The sequence below is a fragment of the Zerene cesonia genome, chromosome 15, assembly GCF_012273895.1.
Source record: "Zerene cesonia ecotype Mississippi chromosome 15, Zerene_cesonia_1.1, whole genome shotgun sequence".
Lineage (NCBI taxonomy): Eukaryota > Metazoa > Arthropoda > Insecta > Lepidoptera > Pieridae > Zerene > Zerene cesonia.
In genome coordinates, this window is record NC_052116.1 from 145,387 (window position 1) to 165,574 (window position 20,188).

At 34.2% G+C, this 20,188-nt stretch overlaps 3 protein-coding genes across 3 annotated transcripts in view; 1 reads left to right on the forward strand and 2 right to left on the reverse strand.

The window, feature by feature from the left end:
• Positions 1-20,188, reverse strand: part of LOC119832298 (N-sulphoglucosamine sulphohydrolase) — a 28,252-nt gene that overhangs the window by 6,399 nt on the left and 1,665 nt on the right. The window lies entirely within an intron of this gene.
• On the reverse strand, positions 3,024-4,747 carry LOC119832306 (DNA polymerase nu-like). The gene is made up of 3 exons (XM_038355970.1): positions 4,455-4,747; positions 3,612-3,737; positions 3,024-3,230 (listed from the first exon to the last, which is right to left on the reverse strand). Exons 1-3 carry the CDS (start codon positions 4,612-4,614, stop codon positions 3,094-3,096), a joined length of 423 nt encoding a protein of 140 aa, XP_038211898.1. The 5' UTR covers positions 4,615-4,747; the 3' UTR covers positions 3,024-3,093.
• On the forward strand, positions 11,115-14,681 carry LOC119832296 (vacuolar protein sorting-associated protein 41 homolog). Its single transcript, XM_038355959.1, has 2 exons — positions 11,115-11,684; positions 12,395-14,681. The coding sequence occupies exons 1-2, from the start codon at positions 11,249-11,251 to the stop codon at positions 14,476-14,478; spliced, it is 2,520 nt and encodes an 839-aa protein (XP_038211887.1). The 5' UTR covers positions 11,115-11,248; the 3' UTR covers positions 14,479-14,681.

Consider the following 20,188-nt stretch of genomic DNA (forward strand, 5'->3'; position numbering starts at 1 on the left):
TCCACTACTTTTTAATATGTATATTTATGTAATGTTATTGCCCATTATGGTTTTGCCCTGTAACAATTCATGTATGTTATTTTACTGTGCACCTAATATCACTGTTATATTTTAGAGTGTATATAATTGAACAGCAAGACGATAAACCATTCAACAAGGGTCTCCTATACAACATTGGAGCTAAACAGGCAATCGCAGACAAATTCCCCTGCCTCATTCATCATGATGTGGATCTGTTGCCCCTGAATGCTGCAAATCTGTATGTTTGTCTGCAACAACCTCGACACATGAGTGCTATCATTGATAAGTTTCGATTTGTTCTGCCGTACAAGACTTTAGTTGGAGGTGTGCTGGCAATACGATCAGATCAATATGTTGAACTGAATGGATTTTCTAATAAGTTTAAGGGCTGGGGAGGAGAGGATGATGAATTTGCTGCTAGGATTAAGAAACACAATTATGACATTCTAAGGTAAGTTTTTTTTTCTTATAAAACTTAATTTGTTACAATATTTGGTCCAGTTTGATTACATTTTAATTTCTGATTTAAATAATTCCTATAAAGAAACTAAGTATTTTGATTTCTTCAATATTCTCTTGAAGATTGAATGTTGTATGCCTATAAATATTAATGCCTATAATTTATAAATGATAAATGTAAATAAAGATAAATCACGATAAATAAGTTATATCTTAGAGCATTATTATATGTTTGATTTTTGATATTAGGTGTGTGTAGATTCTTGTGACAATAACATAATAACTGATAAATAACACCTCAATATCAATACATCTATGTCTACTTTCCATGGTGTAGATAGTAGGTTATCTGTATATTATCAGACATTCTAATACAGTTAAATTCAAGGAGTAGAGTCTGAAAAACATTCATTATTAACAAAAAAATTATAAATTTTTACTTTGTGATAATTTTTGTGCTTATTATAAAACTAGCATTTGCCCGCGGCTTCGCACGCGTTAATTCGGAGTAGATAATAGATATTATTGTATATAGAAGCCTTCCTCTTGTATCACCCTATCAATTAAAACAAACCCCATCAAAATACATTGCATAGTTTTAAAGATTTAAGCATACATAGGGATAGAGATAGAGACTTTGTTTTAAACTATGTAGTGATTACTTTTGCCCTTTCAGATTCCCGCCAGACATATCTCGCTACACAATGTTAGTGCACAAGCAAGAGCCCAAGAACATAGACAGGCACCACATAATGGCGCACACCAAGCCGGCCCGCGACGGCTTCGCTTCGCCCGCCAACCACCTCGCTTCGCTGCACACGCATCCGCTTTTTATGCGCATCACCGTGAAGACTTGACTGTTACTTAAGTGAAACACTGCACAATGAGAGTTTCCGAATCTTCACGGTTTTTGGGAAAGTAAACTTTGTATATTTTGTTATATCAGAACACTCTTAAAAATAACAAAGAAACAGTGTGAATCTCGTGTAATACTGTGCCGGATAATTTAATGTTGGTCTTAGCCAATCTTAAGACTTTCTAGTTCTTAGGGTCACCCATAACCTTTGTGTTGCACTTATCCTAACTAAGGTGCAACAATATTGATAAAAGTGCAAACTATAACCTGTTATGGTGAAAATGTTTTGATCTGTTGGTGGTTAATTTTTTTATTTCTCTTTATTTTTTTTATTTTTGGAACTAAAAACCTTAAATCAAGTGAAATTATTTTAATTTTTTAAAATAATTTTTAGAATCAAATGTGCTTTTATATTGCTCTTGAATTTAAATTGTATATTTTTGAAATATTGATATGTCTCGCTAAGCTAGTTCAATCAATTTGTTTTTTAACTAAGTTAGGTTATTATTTATTTTAATTTTAAGAAAAATAAGGCAATTTTAAGATTGTCTTTAGGGGAATTAAAATTAGTAATTTTAAACAGCAGTTGTAAAAATACTCTTTGCTTTAATATTGAACCAGCTCACATATTTTGAAGGTAACAAGATTTTTATCAATTCCAGTCTTAAGCTTCATTGTAATGATCATAAGGACTTCATATGTGGGTTCAGGCCATAGTCCACCACACTAGCCAAAATAGGGTTGGCAGATGTCACATGTCGTCGAAATTTTAAACTTCGACACGTCGGTTTCTTCACTATGTTTTCCTTTTCGAGTAGTGGTGACGTAAAATATGTGAAGATAAATCGTAAAATCAATTTATATTCGATTCCATAATTTATATAATCTGCCGTTCTCCAATGAAATTATTATTTCAAATATTGTTTTTTTTTTGAAAATGTTTCCTATATCAAATTACACAATTTTCAAATATTTAAGGGTAATAATCTCAATAGCTTTCTAGTCTAAAAGCTTATTTAAGAAATACTATTAGATTTAAGGTTTAGGAGCTAATTGTTCAATGCTCAGGTATAGTGTAAGTACATAATGGAATAGATTATTTTCACTTTTTGTTAGTTTAAAGTCATCCCACCGTTTTATGATATAATAAAATTGGCAAATAAATTAAATTGTTTCGTTTGAATAAACTAAATGAGTTGGTGACTTTTTTAGACTGTGTAACATTTCTGATGTATTTTTATCGAAGATATCAAGTAACTATAATTGTTGCGCGAGTTATTTTGTAAAAATAATTAATGCACTTAGCTTCATTTTCTCATGTGTTTATTTATTTATTCTACACCATTTACTATAGTATACAGTTTTTTAAATGTTAGTAGGCTTTTTAAGTAATTTTGTATGAAGTGTATGAGAGTTGAATTAAATACCTCTACCAGAAATGGTAATGTTGTTGTGATTAAAAAAAAATATGCATATTTTAATGTGTATCTTATTAATCGAATGCGTAACAACACTATATTATAACACGCTGTATTTAACCGACTTTACCATGATTATATTTAATGTATGTCGTTTGATATTGTCAATTCTTGTTTTTCTATATGAATCAGTAATAGGCAATGGGTAAAATCATACATAATCATAAATATGTTACATACTCCCCCTTGAGTGAGAATAAAACGCATTGTAAACACATAGTTTTTTATTTGTAAATTTGCAGCTAGACAAACTACTAGACATAAGAATGAATGAATGGATTATTCGCTGTTCCCAATATGGTCGAGTGAGAACTCGGTCAAGTCCCCCCAACTGGCCCCGCTGTAGAGCGCCACGGGCAGCGGCGCGGTTATACCGAACTCGCGACCGCACTCCTCCATCGTGCTTTTTATTATTTCTGTAATTTGTTCAATTCAAATTTGTCAAAAATGCTAAATGCGTATTCCTTGTTGGATTTATTGAAAGAGTAAAACATGTATTCTACGAATTAAAGACGCTAATGTTACATGTCTTGATGGTCACACAAAAATTGTATTGTAAAGTGTTCGAAACGTCGGGCTAAACAATGGATAAATCGCGTTTGAAATCCGTTAATTTTTCATTTCTAAACCTACTCGCGTATAATCAAACAAGAAAATACTGTGTGTTTTGTCCACCGAAGTTTCTAAGGCATAATATATACAAGTATATATAACATGAATTGTATACTACCTTAGATAATACAATAATAGGTGCTACAATGCTAAAATAAATGAGTAAAAAGCATAAGCTCAGTGACCAGCGGCGGATGCGACGCGGTCTTGCGGCAGCTCCCACAGCAGCTCGTCGTGTATCTGCAGCAGCGGCGCGCCCACCCGCCGCGCCGTGCGGCACATCGCCGCCTTGCTGACGTCCGCCGCCAGCCCTGCCGCACATCGGTTGGAAATTATGTGCGGCAGGGCTGCTCCCAAACATAAGTGTGTCTAAAAGTTATATTAGTGTAAATCCGGAAAAATAAGTGTCGTGGCGGGGCTAGACAGAAGCTAAGCGATTTCATGTGTTTTAATATGTTTAATATGGTAAGGGAAACAGATAGCATAAACTAACTACACTAGATAGAGACATATTTGCGTTGCGTTACACAATACGACATACAAGTATGTCTATAACCATATCGAATGTATGAAACTGATTAGCTTCTTGCAAGTGCGCCAAGCCACGACATCTATGTTTCCGGCTTAACACTAATATACCCTCTAGATACATTCATGTTTGGTAACACGAAAATTATCAACAGGAGTAGTACCAGATATTTTAAGATATTTTTATTGTTCAGCAGATTATTACAAACAGAGGTTAGATAAAGAATTTAAATTTTAATCGTGTACTGATTCATTTTTAAGCCTTTCATGTATTAGCTGAGATTAGATATAAATTATAATAATATACAGGTAGATTTAAATAAAACCAGATTACATTTTAATGAGCTTTTGCTTTTAGCGCTCATTTTTTACATTTTCAGTTGGCACTGCAACGGGGAACCCCACTCCAGTGACAGCTTATAATCCATGGTGACACTTATCTCACCAAAGATGATGATCATTAATGAAATCTTTCATTACAGAGGCCGCTGCTACTATACCTTGTACAACAAAATTGATAGCTTGTCGCTGCGCATGCGCCTTGGTCGCGAAGTCGTTGCTATTAATGTCGGGAAAGGTCCTGGTGCGGCCGCTGGCCGTGCGCACGCGCCCGCCGCTCTGTTCGCACTGACTCACTACCCACCTACCGAACGTTTTCATTGCGGGAAATGTTCCTGTTGAGTTTTGGGATGATTGAGGGCGAGAATTTAGAAATTATAGGTACTACAAAGAAATGCAATTAAAACAAAGCTAAAGTGAAGCGCTTGATACCTTACACACATAAGTATACGTTCATTTAAATTTTGGAATGGTACTTTAATCGTTGCTATAATAAGCCATTATCATAAAGCTTTTCATTTTTACGTTTTTTTTTGCCTTAAAACTTACTAAGATCATTTGGTTTTTTTTTTTAAATATGTTTGGTGTACCTCTGGGTTCAATATTAGGGCCATACTTATAAATAGTGTACATAGGTGGAAATAAACTCAGATATGACAAAATAAAAACTGCGTAATTACGATTGAAGCTAGAAATAATGGACAGAGCGTGATCATAAGACACGTCGAGTATTTCCATGAGCTTCCTGCTGCCGGCGCCGTACAGGCTCGCGTACACGATGCGCTTCGTGCGCTCGCGCTCCTCCGCGCTCACACTCGCTGCCGACTTGTTTAGCCTTACAAATTGTGCATTATAATATTGGATGGTTAGGATGTTATTTTTAAAATAGTACCGAGTTTTAAGTAATAAATGACAACGCTATTGCACATAACACATATTTATTAACTATACTTTAATTACCAAGTTTATTTTCTACGAACATGTATATCGGGCCAAATTTCACACAATCGAGTAAGTTTGAAAGTGTTTCAAATAGGATTTCAAATCTATTCAAATCAAATTATTAAGTATTAGACCTATTAAATTGCTCAAATGCTTAAGTATTAGACCTATTAAAGTGCTCAAAATATTCGTATCTATTTCGGTGGCAATCTCACCACTTGGCGGCGAGCTCCCTGAACAGGTCGGGGCTGGCGAGCGCGGCCAGCAGGCCGGTGTCGGCGGCCTGGTGCGCGAACACGCGGCACTCCACGTGCTTGAAGTCCGCCGCCAGCAGCGCGCAGCCCGCCCGCGCCGTGTACACCGAGCGGAACTTCAGAGCCACGCTTTCGTCTTACAAATGATAACGTATCATTATGCTACTAAATATGCTTTTCTTTAAAGCGTGCTCTATATTAATCACTACATAGTATAAAGCAAAGTCGCTTCGCGCGTCTATCCCTATGTATGTATGTACGTATGCTTAGTTCTTTAAAACTACGCAATGTATTTTGATGGGGTTTTAAATAGATATTGTGATTCAAGAGGAAGGAGGAACGTACGTATAATTATAAGTACGTTATAGTTTAATAACATTTATTAAACTACTACACGTTAATGTGTGCGAGCCCGCGAACATAAGCCTCGTATTATATATTAATATTTTTCCTCAAACTTAATCGGTTTGAGAAAAGAATTTAGAGATTGGGAGGCATTAGACAATGCATTGGAAAACGCTTAATAAGACATTGAGATTGAAGAATTTAATTAGTAAACGATCGATTATTATACTATGTAGATATAGTATAGTATAGTAGGTACCATGATCTTTCTCCTGAGGGAAGAGAACTAAACTGAACGGAGTCTTAGGTATTGCTTGTAAGTTGGGATTGCTGCACGCGATGCGACCCGTGGCTGCTGCCGTTTGTATCCTATAATTTCAACAAAACTAGCTCTACATGAAATTTTTTGAATGATATTAAAAAAACCGCTGAAATTACTTATAACAACCCATCAATAACACATAATTGACTATAAATAACGCTACCAAGTCGGTCTGACGATCCCATTTCTGACGTGCGGCACAATGCCAGCTAGGAAGGTCGCGTGCGCCTTGTGCAGGTGGCGGTACTCCAGGATGAGGCGAGGCAGCGGGTGCACTGACGTAAGACTTCGTAACTATAAGAACAGTTAGAAACCCAAAATATAATTACGAAACATTGCTAACAAATTGAAAACTTTCTAATCGGCTTGCTCGTGACCATAGTCGCTGGAAAAGTGTTCGTTGTCAGATAAAAAAATTGTATTATAAATTGCATTAGGAATGCAATGAAGTCTACAATTTCCAAATGTTAAATGAAACTAAAACAATAATGCTAGAAGCCTTTATTACCCATAAAGCACACCATATCCGTATTTATTATTATACACCTTATTCGAGCCACATAACTCACCATAGTTTCGGAAGTAGACTTCGCTCCCTTGCAGACAGTCTCTCTAACTTTGACATTGCACTTGGTGTCCAACTGCAGCTCGTCGTACAGAATGGACCTGACCTGCGCCGCGGAGTTCACCTGGAAGCTCTTCCCGGCCGCCCTGTGGCACTCCAGCTCTATTGCCTTCATCTGTTTCAGTAACACGCCCTCCATCGATTTCAGCTTCTCGAGATCGACGCAAACTCCGCGATGTTCCATTTCTTAGTGAAATAGACACTATCACTCTTATTTAAGAACGTTACATTAAATTTTTTGAGCTGAGGAAAAATTATACTTGACAAACTAACCTAGCCACGGTAGGGAAAAGGAGTGGTTATGATTAAGTTCCTACGTTGTTTTTTTTCGCATTTCTGCCAAACTGTAATAAATGTGTACATATACTTTATCTTTAAATAGCACTAACTGCACCCCTCGGTTTCAACCGCGTAAGTCCACATCCCGTAGGAATATCGGAAAAAAGAGTTGCCTATATGTTATTCCAGTTGTCCAGCTGTCTACGTACCAAATTTCATTACAATCGGTTGAGTAGTTTTTGCGTGAAACAGTAACAAACACACACACATCCTTACAAATTTCGCATTTATAATATTAGTAGGATAGGATAGGAAGTAGGATTAGTAGGAAGGATAACGTAATAACTCCATTCACTGTTTAGATTTATACCTTTTACCATTGTGGCATCAGGCAACGCATAATAGGGTCGCGGATTATATATATTATATACATATTCTTATACATATTCTGATCAGCTCCCAAGGCCCCTTGACTTTGGCCCCTTGGTTTTATTTCTCAGTTATGTCAGTAATTAAACCGAAGGCTCCTTTACCCTGGGGCCGTGGGTATCTATGCAAGAATACCCTCCTCAAAAAAAAAAACGCAACGTACAATAACGTCACTTGCAATATTTCCTCTGCTCCTAACACCATTCCCACCTGCAATAACAGGAAGTACAGACATTTCGATATCCACAAAGAGCTTCCAAAGCTCCCTTTCAACGAGCTCTCTGTGCAGTGTGGCCGCGCACAGTGCCAGCGACGTCATGTACCAGGCGCACTTCTGCAGGACGCAGGCTGTTGCGATCGTGTACTCTGCCTTGAAGTTCAATAGCTGCTGTAGGTCGGAGAAGTTTTCCGGGGTATTGTCCGGTTCTATCAAACACGCAGCTATCTAGACATTATATTTAAAATCATTATAATGGCGGTAGTTTATGAAAAAATCTACTTACTTTAATAGTATTATTCTGAGAATTATAGGGTAAAAATAGTAACGTAATAAGAACCTTAGCATCGAATATATTTAGATTCAATTTCATTATTGAAATATCGAAACTTGCAATCAAGTAAATTAACACATGCTTCATGTCATAGCTGATTATTTTCCGATTCATTATTTCGTTGATAGTATTTCTGAAAAAATTAGAAGCTATAGGTGCAAAATGTTTTTGATTCAACACGTAAGTCGTAAACGGTACAAAGCTCAAAACGTACATAAAGCTTTTATCATTTCCTTTGAAATAGTAAAAATAATTATTAATCATAAACATGAGTCCTTCAGCTGTGCAGCTGTCGTCGGTGTGGTGACTGTTCAGTTGAGAGAATCCATTGCTAAGAATAAAAATACCAATGTTAACCAGCACAATTGACGCAAATAAGTAAGCAAGACAATGCGGTAATATCAATAATAAATGTTTATAATAAACAAATCGTACCCATACACTAAAGTTACCACCACTTCTTGAATCTCCGTGTTATGCAAGTGTGTTAAACATTGGTCTAAATTGTTTTCATTCACTATAGTTACGTTATACGTAATGTCTTTTACAGGAATTTGAGATTTTATCGGCGCTATAAACTTGGTTTTAACATTTTTTTCTTTAACCTTATCATCCCTATGCTTTTTAGGAGCTTTTACACAGTTTTTCATTACAGTAATATTAGTATTAACATTAACGTCTACTCGTTTATCAATTATAGCATCGTTTTTGTTTCCTATTTCATTTATATTATTAATCGTTTCGGTATTTTCCTCTACTGGTTTTTCATTTATTTTATTTCTCGGTTTCGAATACTTCATGACGCCATCTTTATTGGCTAATTGTGCCTGAATTGTTTTCTTTTTCTTGTTATTTTTGGGTAATTTTTCCATTGTAATTACTCTTGTACTGTTTTGAATAGCGTTGTTGTTATTATTAACTACAAAATGTTGATCACGTACATCGACATTACCACAGTCAATATCTTTTAACCAGTCTCTAACAGCTGTTGTATATTTCTTTTTTCTTAAATTTGGTTTCTTATCTAATGCTGTATTCGATTCTGCTTTTGTTTTGACATCATGTTTTGCAGCTGTATGTTTGATTCGTTTATCTTTCACATTTTCTTCATTCTCAAAATTAATGCTTGTATCTATCTTTTCTTTATCCAAATGAAGTTTAAATAGTGGAGCGCTATTACTGGGGATATCCGTGACCGAAAATGCATTTGAATTTGTATTGAAGTCTGATAATAGATCTGTATCAATGAAATTATTCCAATCCACTGCATTTGTATTATCAATTACATTCGTTTTTTCATTAATATTTATTAAATTATCACATAAAACATTACTCGTGGTCACTGGAATAGAAGAAGTTTGAGGAATGGCTACGTCGATTGCAGATTCAATTAGTTCCATATTCGTAGGTATTGGTGTAACTGTATCTGCACATTTTTCTACATTGGAACTACTTGTGTAAATTGTATTATGTTGATATTCGAGAGTTTGCTGTTGGGAGTCACTTTTGTCATTGTACCTAACAAAAATATCTTATATAAATAAATATCAGTATTTTTCATAATTTCCATAATAATAAATTTAACATAATATCATTATCATCGTTTTTATATAAGTATGTTATGCTTAGTACTACGATTTGTGGTATGTAAAATTAATTTCAACAGCAAATGCATTATTTATTATCATACTATGTGTGTGATAAAGAGTTATTTAGATACTTGTAGAAAGGATAACTGTACTACCTACTAGATTTGAAGGGAACAGTCCTCTTTCTAAAAGATTATAAAAATTCGAACATGCGGCGGGTTTAGTACCTGCATTTTTCGCCGAACTATTATTACTCATACCGTATGATCCTACCTAGACAATCGAATTTTTTCTATCCTTTCGTTTTAATGGCCTAAGGTACCCACAACGTCATGTTGAAATGTTAGTTAAACATCGTAACCCATATAAAACAGTATTTAAATGATAACAATGTCGATGGAACCCGGATTTTGTTGAACATTACTTTTTAGTTTTATATCATAAAAATTCTAATAAACATTAAAAAAATATATATTTGTGCCCTAGCGGTCTAAGCGGTCTTTGCTGTGTTATAGCGACGGAAGGGCTCTGGTTAAAATCTGGATTAAAGATCAATTTTATTATATTCCTTAGAAATATAATCGTATGAAACTAAAAAGTTAAATTTCAACCAGAAGATTGTAATATGGAAGAGCAACTTACGCAGTAATTATTATTTTATGATGTGGCGTTTGGGGTTGTGGTTGCCTTTTATTTTGGTTTTCTTCACCATATGCACATAAACTGCGATGACGCTCTTGGGGATAATACAATATTATGTATAGTAAGGTATCTAATAAATTAAATTTATAACAGAATCTCCCTCGGGTCTACCAATGTTCCTATCTGCGTCCATGTGTATAGGTACACTTACCTATTTGTAAATTTATTAAATTGGACAAAACTTTTTGTCCAAATGCTGACAAATGTTCTTTATATGTCCTGCTGTTGAAATGTTCATTTCCCTCATTATTACGTTTATACATTATTGATAAATGAAAGCAAAGACCAAAAGTATATACCTAAAGCAACAGTAAAACTTGTTTTACAACGGTAAAGATACAGTTTTTCCTTTTAAATTTTCCCGCTTTTTTCGTTTAGAAGAAGATTGTATTTTTTTTTTAAATATTTAATGGCTTGGTTACGAGACCTTTAAGCCAAAAGAAGATTGTAGATATGCTTCACCGTTCACAAAGTACTTCTATTGTCTACGTGTAGGAATATTATAATTAAAAATAAAAAAAAACAATAAAAACGTAAAAAATTAACACGGTTTCTAATAAAAAACGAATCCACATTTGTTTGATATTAAAGTGAAAAAGTCATACTCATTTTAAAATGAAATAACTTACATTAAAGACTTTTTTATTTTCTATAAAACTTATATATATTATGTAAATTCACACAACACTCTACACGTACACAGAGTAAATTGAAACGAAGGTCGTCAGTATTTGTCAATATTTTCTTGCTAAGCTGAGTGTCAAATGCCATCTGATTGACTGATTAGCAAACAGTGATAAATGTCAGACTTATGTGGAAATACAAAGGCGAAACAGAAACTGGATCGTTCAAGGAAAAACATAATTTTAATCAAATATGTAATTTTTGTCACCATTTAGATAGAAATACAAAATAACATGGCATTGAACTTGGAAAGTTGCGACAGCTTGCCTCCTGACGAGGAGCCAAAGTTAAAATATGATAGAATGGGTAATGACGTTCAAAATATACTATTAAAAGATGCCGTGAGCTGTATCTGTGTGCATACAAAGTTTATATGTCTCGGCACGCAATGGGGCGTAATACACCTATTGGATCACGAAGGAAATACAGTACCCATATCCATGGACAACAATCAGAAAGATTTACAGGCTCACGCGATCGCCGTTAACAAAATATCAGTAGATGTGAATGGAGACTACATTGCAAGTTGCTCCGACGACGGCAAAGTGCTAGTGTATGGATTATACACGGATGACAATACCCATAACTTGACTCTGGGTCGTGTGGTCAAATCTGTCGCCTTAGACCCGTATTATTTCAAATCAGGTTCTGGAAGAAGGTTTCTTACTGGTAATTAGAAAATTAAAATATGCAATACATTGCCTAATAGAACAAGTAGAAAAATTACCTTATATATTCTACTTTATTATAGAATCATGTTATAATAATATTATAGAAGCATACATAATTCTGTTTTTCCAATTAGATTCATAGAACTATTAAAAAAAAATCGCAACTTTTTTTATTAATTATTTCATCTACAAAAATCATCTTGCTAATATTACTTTAATAATTTACTAAAGGTTAGTTTATTGAATAGTAGTTATTCAAAAAATTTTTCAACATTTTTATTTATTGGGAATGCAACAAAATAAAAAAAATGGTTATTTTTCCCTCTGCTGGCGGTCTGTAATTATACTAAAATATGAGTCTTATTATTGAACATTTCAACTGTGTTTTTCTATTATGTTTCAATCAAACTATCACATCATTTTCAGTACAAAATGTTAAGAGTTGAACACAGGCGCAACATGTATGAATGGAGGACCTCTTTTATCCTAAACATCCCCATTTTAGATAAACAGGAGTACTGTACTTGTATTTAAGTTAAATATAAAACCAAATTAGTAGTTCATCTTTATTTTCAATTTGTCCATTATCCAGATATAAAATGACAACAGTCAAGAGATAGAAATTGGTATCATTTACTGAACTTATTACACTGGGAGTAAACATATCTTCTTGATGTTATTAAGATGGGTGTATTTTTTTGATTACAGGTGATAATAAATTAACACTTTACGAAAAAACATTTTTGAACCGCCTGCGCAGCACTGTCCTTTGTGAATGTGAAGGATATGTGCAAGCCATTGCCTGGCATGATCGTTTCGTCGCCTGGGCCAGCGAAGTCGGTGTTCGTGTGTACGACTTAGTCCCAAGATGCTCTCTAGGTCTTATTCAATGGGAAAAAGCTCCAAATCGCTCCATAGAGGACTTCCGCTGTAACTTACTGTGGTCTGCTCCAAAAACCCTCATGATAGGTTGGGTAGATACTGTACGTATATGTGTGATACGAAAAAGAAACCAAATTGAGCTACAAACACGAGATGTGACTGAATATTTAGTTGATCCTGTTTATACTTTTCAAACAGATTATTTTATTAGTGGCCTGGGCCCTCTTGAAGATCAACTTGTATTACTAGGCGTACCTAAGGAACCCGACGCTGAAAGCGGGAAAGCTCAAAGGCCTGTACTGTCAGTCGCAGATTATAAAGATTGTGACTTCTGTGAAGTTTCTACCGATAGTTTAAATATTCGGGGGTATGAAGAGTATTCATGTAACGACTATTACCTGGACATTCTGATTGAAGAGAATCGATTTTTTATTGTATCACCAAAAGACATTGTTATAGCTAGTCCCTATGATATTGACGATAGAGTGAACTGGTTAACAGAACATGGAAGATTTGAAAAAGCAATTACTGTTTTGGAAGAAGTCGGTGGGAAAACCGCAAAGCATTCAGTGGTGACGGTTGGAGTACAGTATTTAGACCATTTGATGTTTGAGCATATGTACGAAGAAGCTGCAATTTTGTGTGCTAGAATATGCAAAAATGACAAAATATTATGGGAGAATCAAATACTTAAGTTTGCTGAGGTTAACCAACTTCGAACAATAAGTCCTTATGTGCCCCGAAATCCCGATCAAGCTCTAAGTTCGCATATGTACGAATTAATATTTTACGAGTATTTAAAAGTAGATCCTCAAGGATTTCTAAAATTAGTAAAGGAATGGAATCCTGGGCTGTATAAAACTGGGGTTATTATTAAAGAAGTTTTGGAACACTTGTTGACAACTGAAGTTGATAAAAATATTTATTTGGAAGCATTAGCTCTACTTTATTGCTATCAAAAGAAGTATGATAAAGCATTAACTGCTTACTTAAAGATCCAGCACAAAGATGTCTTTAAGCTTATTATAAAACACGATATGTACTCTGTGATATATGACAAAATTCTAGACTTGATGAATCTTGACTGTGATACTGCTATTCCACTTTTATTATATGACAAGACAAAGGTGCCCGTAGAAGTTGTGGAGAAGCAACTACAGAATCATGATTTGTACCTTTTTAAATATCTAGATGCTTATAGTAAAGTTGAACCGAACGGACGTTACCATGGAAAGCTTGTAAAATTGTATGCAAAGTATGCTCGCGAAAAATTACTGCCTTTTCTAAAATGTAGTGATAACTATCCCATCCAAGAAGCTCTAGATGTATGTCAAAGCAATGAATTCTACCCTGAAATGGTTTTTCTACTCGGCCGAATAGGAAACACGAGGGAAGCATTACAAATTATCATTGAAAAGCTACAAGATATAAATCAAGCCATAAACTTCTGCCAAGAACATAATGATAAGGAGCTTTGGACTGATCTTATAAAACAGACTGTTGATAAACCAGAATGTGTCACTTTGCTGCTAAAGAGGATAGGTAATTATGTAGATCCCAGGATGCTCATACAAAACATACAACCTGGATGTGAGATTAAGGATCTAAAAGAGTCTCTGGTGAAAATGATGTGCGATTACCATCTACAAATGTCTGTCCAAGAGGCTTGTAAAGTGATAACATTGCGAAATTATTTTGACTTGCATGAAAAATTGATCATGAATCAACAGCGAGGTATATCTGTAACTGACGAGTTTATGTGCTGTGTCTGCCAGGGGAGAATCATAATGAGGGACCTTTCAAATGCTTCAGATTTAGTTGTTTATAATTGCAGACATTCATTTCATATAGAATGCTTGCCTGATGGTGTATGCAACACCTGTAGTGTTTGCAGTGCTGTTAAAATGTGACCCATGATCTGCTCAAAGTTAATTAGGACTCATATAATTATATAAAATAGTATTTTTCCAGTAATGTACCTAATTGCAATATTTATATTAATTTAAGTTCATTCAAATAAAACATCTAAAATTATGGTGCTTTTGTAATAAAATGAGGTGGCTTGTATATGTTTCCTCATCTAACATCATTAAAAACTGAAATAAACCTTATCAAATTATAAAGATTTTTATGTGGACCCAAAATTATTGATAAGTATAAATAATATATTTTTAAATCTCGGCTTTCTCTAATATGTTAACTAACTACTAATTAATTAACATGTTACAATATCATGACAATGAGTAATAATGTCGAGATTTAATGAAATTAAAAATTTGCATAAAGTTAAGAATATACTGGATATTTTGATATAAAGTATACAGTAAATACGCGATCGTATATGATAAGGTATAAGGCTTCTTAAAATTGAATATATATGAAATAAATACTTTTATAACGTTAAAACATTTATTATCTATACTCAAATCTTGAAGTGACTGATTGTGCGTAAATTGAAAAGTGGCAACACTGACACTTATTGAAACGCGCATTTATTGTTTATTCCCATGTGGTGTCGAAAAATGGACGCGCACACGATTCTCTAAGGTTTTGAAAATGTTTTTCTTTATTGTTTACATGCGTTAAATGGTTAAAATTTTAAGTGATTGTTTAAAAGTGTTAAGTTAAAATGACAGAAATGCCTCCTTATCTCGCAGTTAATGATGAGGATAATAACAGTGATCAGACTGATAGTGATTCCTCGGATTATGAAGACGATTTACCTTTATGTTTTAACCAGCCTAGGCATACAGAGCCAATAAAAGGTGCTGAACGAGAGGAACACACGTGGAGAGTAAAGGAGAAGGTAGGAATCCATTAGTAGACATGCCTAGTGCGTCGTAACTGCGTAACAAAACACGCAGGTTCACGATGTCATGAAAACAAACGCACATGGGGCTCCAATGTTTTGGTATTATTTAATAACTTTGTCGGTTTCCTTTTTTTATTTCAAGATATTATTCAATCAATTACCTTATGTGAAGACAATAATAAACATCGCATTGGAAATGAATGCGACGACTTTAAGCAATGTAGATAATTTAATAAATGTTATTATTGAATGGCATTTTTTTATTTTCACTTTAAATCATACATAATATCTATAAAGAAAATTAAATAGTAATAATGAATAACAGTGAGAACAGAAATACCATAACATTTGTTTGATAATATAATACCTTATAAACCTTGTATACCTTATTGTAAAAAAAAAAACAAAAATATAACAGATTTTATTTAATAATAAATATATTGTTTACATTGATTCCTGTCAATCATTTTAAAGATTTTTTTATTTTAATTTTTTTTGATATATCAAGCAAAGGAGCAGGTGGACCACCTGATGTTTAGTGCTCACCACTGCACTTGTAACACTAGAGATTTTAAAGGTGCTTTGCTGGCCTTTAAGTGACACATACACTCTTTCCTAGAAGTATGAATCTTTACATACTAATATAAACTAGACTTTAAAGTTTGTCTCAAGTTTTTGTGATTTATATACCTTCACAATTATTCATTTTAAACATGAAATAATTATATGTTCTACCATGATATATTTTTACAACCCATTGCTTATTCGACATTGTTTTAACATTATGATTGTTTATACACTAGAATACCATATATAAGATTTTGAGCTAAAATTATCATCTATTAGTATTTCAGTTGAGTGTGACATTATCCACAGTCCTCTCACCTAGCCGAAGAAGATATCATGGATTTTCCTTTACAAAAAACAACTTACTAACAAACTATCATAAAACCCATAAACTTCACATTTGTTTAATCGAATTTTTTAAAGATAAATATGAGTTACGAAGAGGCAGTTGAGTATAGTTTAAGTATTTATTGTTATAAATCTATTTACAGTACAAAACACACTGTGTGGCCCTCGTCCTGTGCCTCAATGTAGGTGTGGACCCACCTGATGTTGTGAAAACACAGCCATGTGCAAGACTTGAATGCTGGATAGGTATGTTTCTCCTTCAAAAGAATTCTTTTTTATATACAGACTATATAAATGGGCTTGAACCAAGTGTTAAAAATGTTGCACAAAAATCTATCTATCACTACATAGTTGTATAATTTCTGAGAGATACACATTCTTGCTCAATGTAAATTTATGAAGTGAGTACACGAAAGAACAGGAATAATTCATGTTCAAAAATGTAAACGACTTTTGAGGTAAGATGAATGAGATTAAGTTTTAATTGTGATTCAATAAATTTTGTACACAGATCCAAACTCCTTGTCTCCAACCAAAGCTCTGGAAACAATTGGTCACGCGCTACAGTCACAATATGAGCGGTGGCAGCCGCGCGCGCGCTACAAGCAGTCTCTCGACCCTACTAGTGATGAGGTGATGTAATATATGTATTAAATAGTTTAGTAGTGCTAAATTTTAAATCTGTATTAAAAATGTTTTATTTGAGAGATCCTACTACAGCATTAATGAATATATGGAAGACAGAAAATTCATTATATTTATTATATATACATATAAGCTATGTAGAATTGACATGATTTTAAAATAAACAATGTTCCAAGTTTTCTGTGGTTTTTTCTCTATAGAAATTGCATTTCGAAACAGTGGTAAATGTTGAAACTGTAATGACGATAAATACAATTCTATAAGAAGTCTACATGAATAAATAAATGTTTGAGTTTGAGTTCAATATGTGTGACTCACTTTTAGACATAGACATAGGCAAACTTTTTAAAGGATTATTTGTGAACTTAACCACCTATAAGGCTAATCTATCTGTACAGATCCAATCAAACTATTTGTGTGACAGAGTAATAAGCATCATTCAAACCATCTGTTTTGAATATTTTAAATCATATAAACATACTAAATGAAATATTTGTATGTCAATAGAGAAATTGGAAAGCCATAATGCAAATTTAAGTGTCATTTTAGCAATTGTGCATACACATTGTATTATTAGTATCTAAATGATGATTTAGACATTATTTTGATGTATTATTTTTTGTTTTGATGGTGACAAAAATTTTTTGATTATTATGAAAAAAAAAAATTTTTTGACGTGACAACGTCTTAAATTAGGTTGCGGCTCGGAGTCACTTATGAAAAAGTGTAACGCCCGGTAACGTTACGATGAGTCACCAAACTATCATCGGTCCGCCGCGCGCGCAGCACTAGAGAATTAGGCGCATTGCATCGGCGCGTGCTTGTGTCTCTGTCTCTGTCTTTTTAGCAAACAAAATATATTTTCTCTAGTAAAAATTTGTGCAATTCTTATTTTCATTCAATTCCTTGTTCCTATTGTGCAATTTAATAATATTCATATCAATAAATATTAAGAGAAAAAGACGTTGTCACGTAAAATCTTCGCCCGTAAAACCGACTTTACAGGCAACCATTTTTTTTTTAATAACATTTTATGTCTTATCGTTACAGTTGCGACTAGTTAACATTTTGCTACCTTAATAATAAGTAAAATGATATCACAAATTAAATGAGTTAGAAGGAAATGTTCTTCTAAATTTATAATTAATGAATCAAATTAGAGTTCAGTGGCAAACACTAAATAGCTATGAATAACGCAAATGAGGTAATTAGCCCTGGCTGAAGCACTGAGTGTTGGCTAGTGCGACCTTGTGCGAATCAGGGCAGTGGCGGCGGATTAGCTCACTTTGCCTAATTTAATGATATACTGGCTGATGTCATCAATTTTGTGAGGACATTCAATTCGTATGTTGTGTGTGAATGCATTTTATATTTTTATAAATTTGAAACCCAAATAGATTTAAATGCCGAATAATGAATAATGATATAAATCATTTTGTACATAGATGATAAAAAAATTATGCTACATTCTTTGCCTGCTTAATGGAATTATAAGAAATATCGAAAGATTATCTGTTTAAAAATTTATCGCTATGTTATTTTTATTTGTGTAATGTGAATATATTTAACACAATATAATATGCTAAAATTAAAGGAAATGTTTTTAATAGTTACATTATTAATGTATTTTTTCTGATAGATAGGATTTCGTAACGCCTTACGATGTCTATACAAATGTGTGTTTTTTAAATCCATGTCCGAAAATTGAGATAGAAGAATAACTTTTTTTTTAACATATTATGATCATACAAAGATCTAACAAGATATGTTCGTATGTAACAGATTAAGAAGCTGTGCTGCTCACTGCGCCGCAACGCGAAGGAGGAGCGCGTGCTGTTCCACTACAACGGACACGGCGTGCCCAAGCCCACCACCCAGGGCGAGATATGGGTGTTCAATAAGGTGACGATTCATTCGCTTTGTAACTATGAACTTTATTTCCATGGAATAAAGTTGATATTTGAAAATATTCGAAGTTTGTTAGGATTTATCATTTATCGACATTTGGACCTAGTCATTGTACAAGAATAAAAGAGGCCTACAATGTATTCTTTCTATAAATTTAAATTTTCTTAGAATATCGCATTTATTTAAAAGAAATTCTTCATAAACAATCAAAATATTATATAACATAAGAAAATATACATGCATAAAAAATATATTCAACTGTGTTTCAACAAAATGTGTTCAAATTATCAAAAATTGAGAATGAATGATAATCAATGTAAATAACATGCAATTTCATTTCATATTCACATATAAAATTATATGTGCGTTCAAGAATATTTAAATCAAAACTAACTCTAGCCCTAACACTAAACAAAGGTTTATGATGTAGGCGTACACGCAGTACATCCCGCTGTCGATGTACGACCTGCAGACGTGGATGGGCGCGCCCTCCCTCTACGTGTACGACTGCTCCAACGCTGGCGTCATCGTCGACAACTTCAAGCAGTTTGCTGAGCAGCACGAGCGGGATTACGAGGTAGCTATGCGATGATGGACAACTATTAGTGAAGAAATTATTACTATTATTAATTTAAAATAAGATAATAATTTATTTAAATTTAATTTTGAATAAAATTAAGTATTAGTGAAATGAATAAAATAAAGTACTAATGAAAAATTTTTATTCATTTACTCTCTATTCTTAGTTGAATTGCATACTTGTATGATTCTTTGGTTAAAATAATTTCAATGGATTAAAGAAAAATTAATCTCATATTCATAATTTTTTTAATACATAGAATATTGTATTTAAATATAACACTTAGCTGTGTAGCCTTCCATCTAGACTTGGATATCTGTCCCCCTCTCTTTCTGACGATTGGGCGATTGGTTGGATTGGCGCAGATGCAGGTGAGCAGCAAGGGCGGCGAGGCGGCGGGCCCGCCCGTCTCGTACAAGAACTGCATCCAGCTGGCGGCGTGCGCGGCCGGCCAGAGCCTGCCCATGTCGCCCGAGCTGCCCGCCGACCTGTTCACCGCCTGCCTCACCACGCCCGTCAAGATGGCCATGAAGTGGTTCGTGCTCCGCAGCCGCCTGCGCTCCGCGCGCGCCGACCTCATCGACCTCATCGACAAGTACGTAACGTTGGTCCTTCGAGCCCGATGTTATGAACACCACAAGATTAAAATAGCTTTATGTCTAACTAACTGCGATCCGCGGTTTCAACCGCGTAAGTCCGTATCCCGTAGGTTTATCGGGATAAAAAGCCTATATGTTATTCCGGTTGTCCAGCTATCTAC

Coding starts and splice junctions, on each gene's coding strand:
- LOC119832306 (XM_038355970.1), bottom strand. CDS start 4,614: ATGAAAACGTTCGGTAGGTGGGTAGTGAGTCAGTGCGAACAGAGCGGC. Junction 3,738..4,454: donor TATCAATTTTGTTGTACAAG/GTATAGTAGCAG, acceptor GATGTGCGGCAG/GGCTGGCGGCGGACGTCAGC. Junction 3,231..3,611: donor CCGCGTCGCATCCGCCGCTG/GTCACTGAGCTT, acceptor AACAAATTACAG/AAATAATAAAAAGCACGATG.
- LOC119832296 (XM_038355959.1), top strand. CDS start 11,249: ATGGCATTGAACTTGGAAAGTTGCGACAGCTTGCCTCCTGACGAGGAG. Junction 11,685..12,394: donor TGGAAGAAGGTTTCTTACTG/GTAATTAGAAAA, acceptor TTTTGATTACAG/GTGATAATAAATTAACACTT.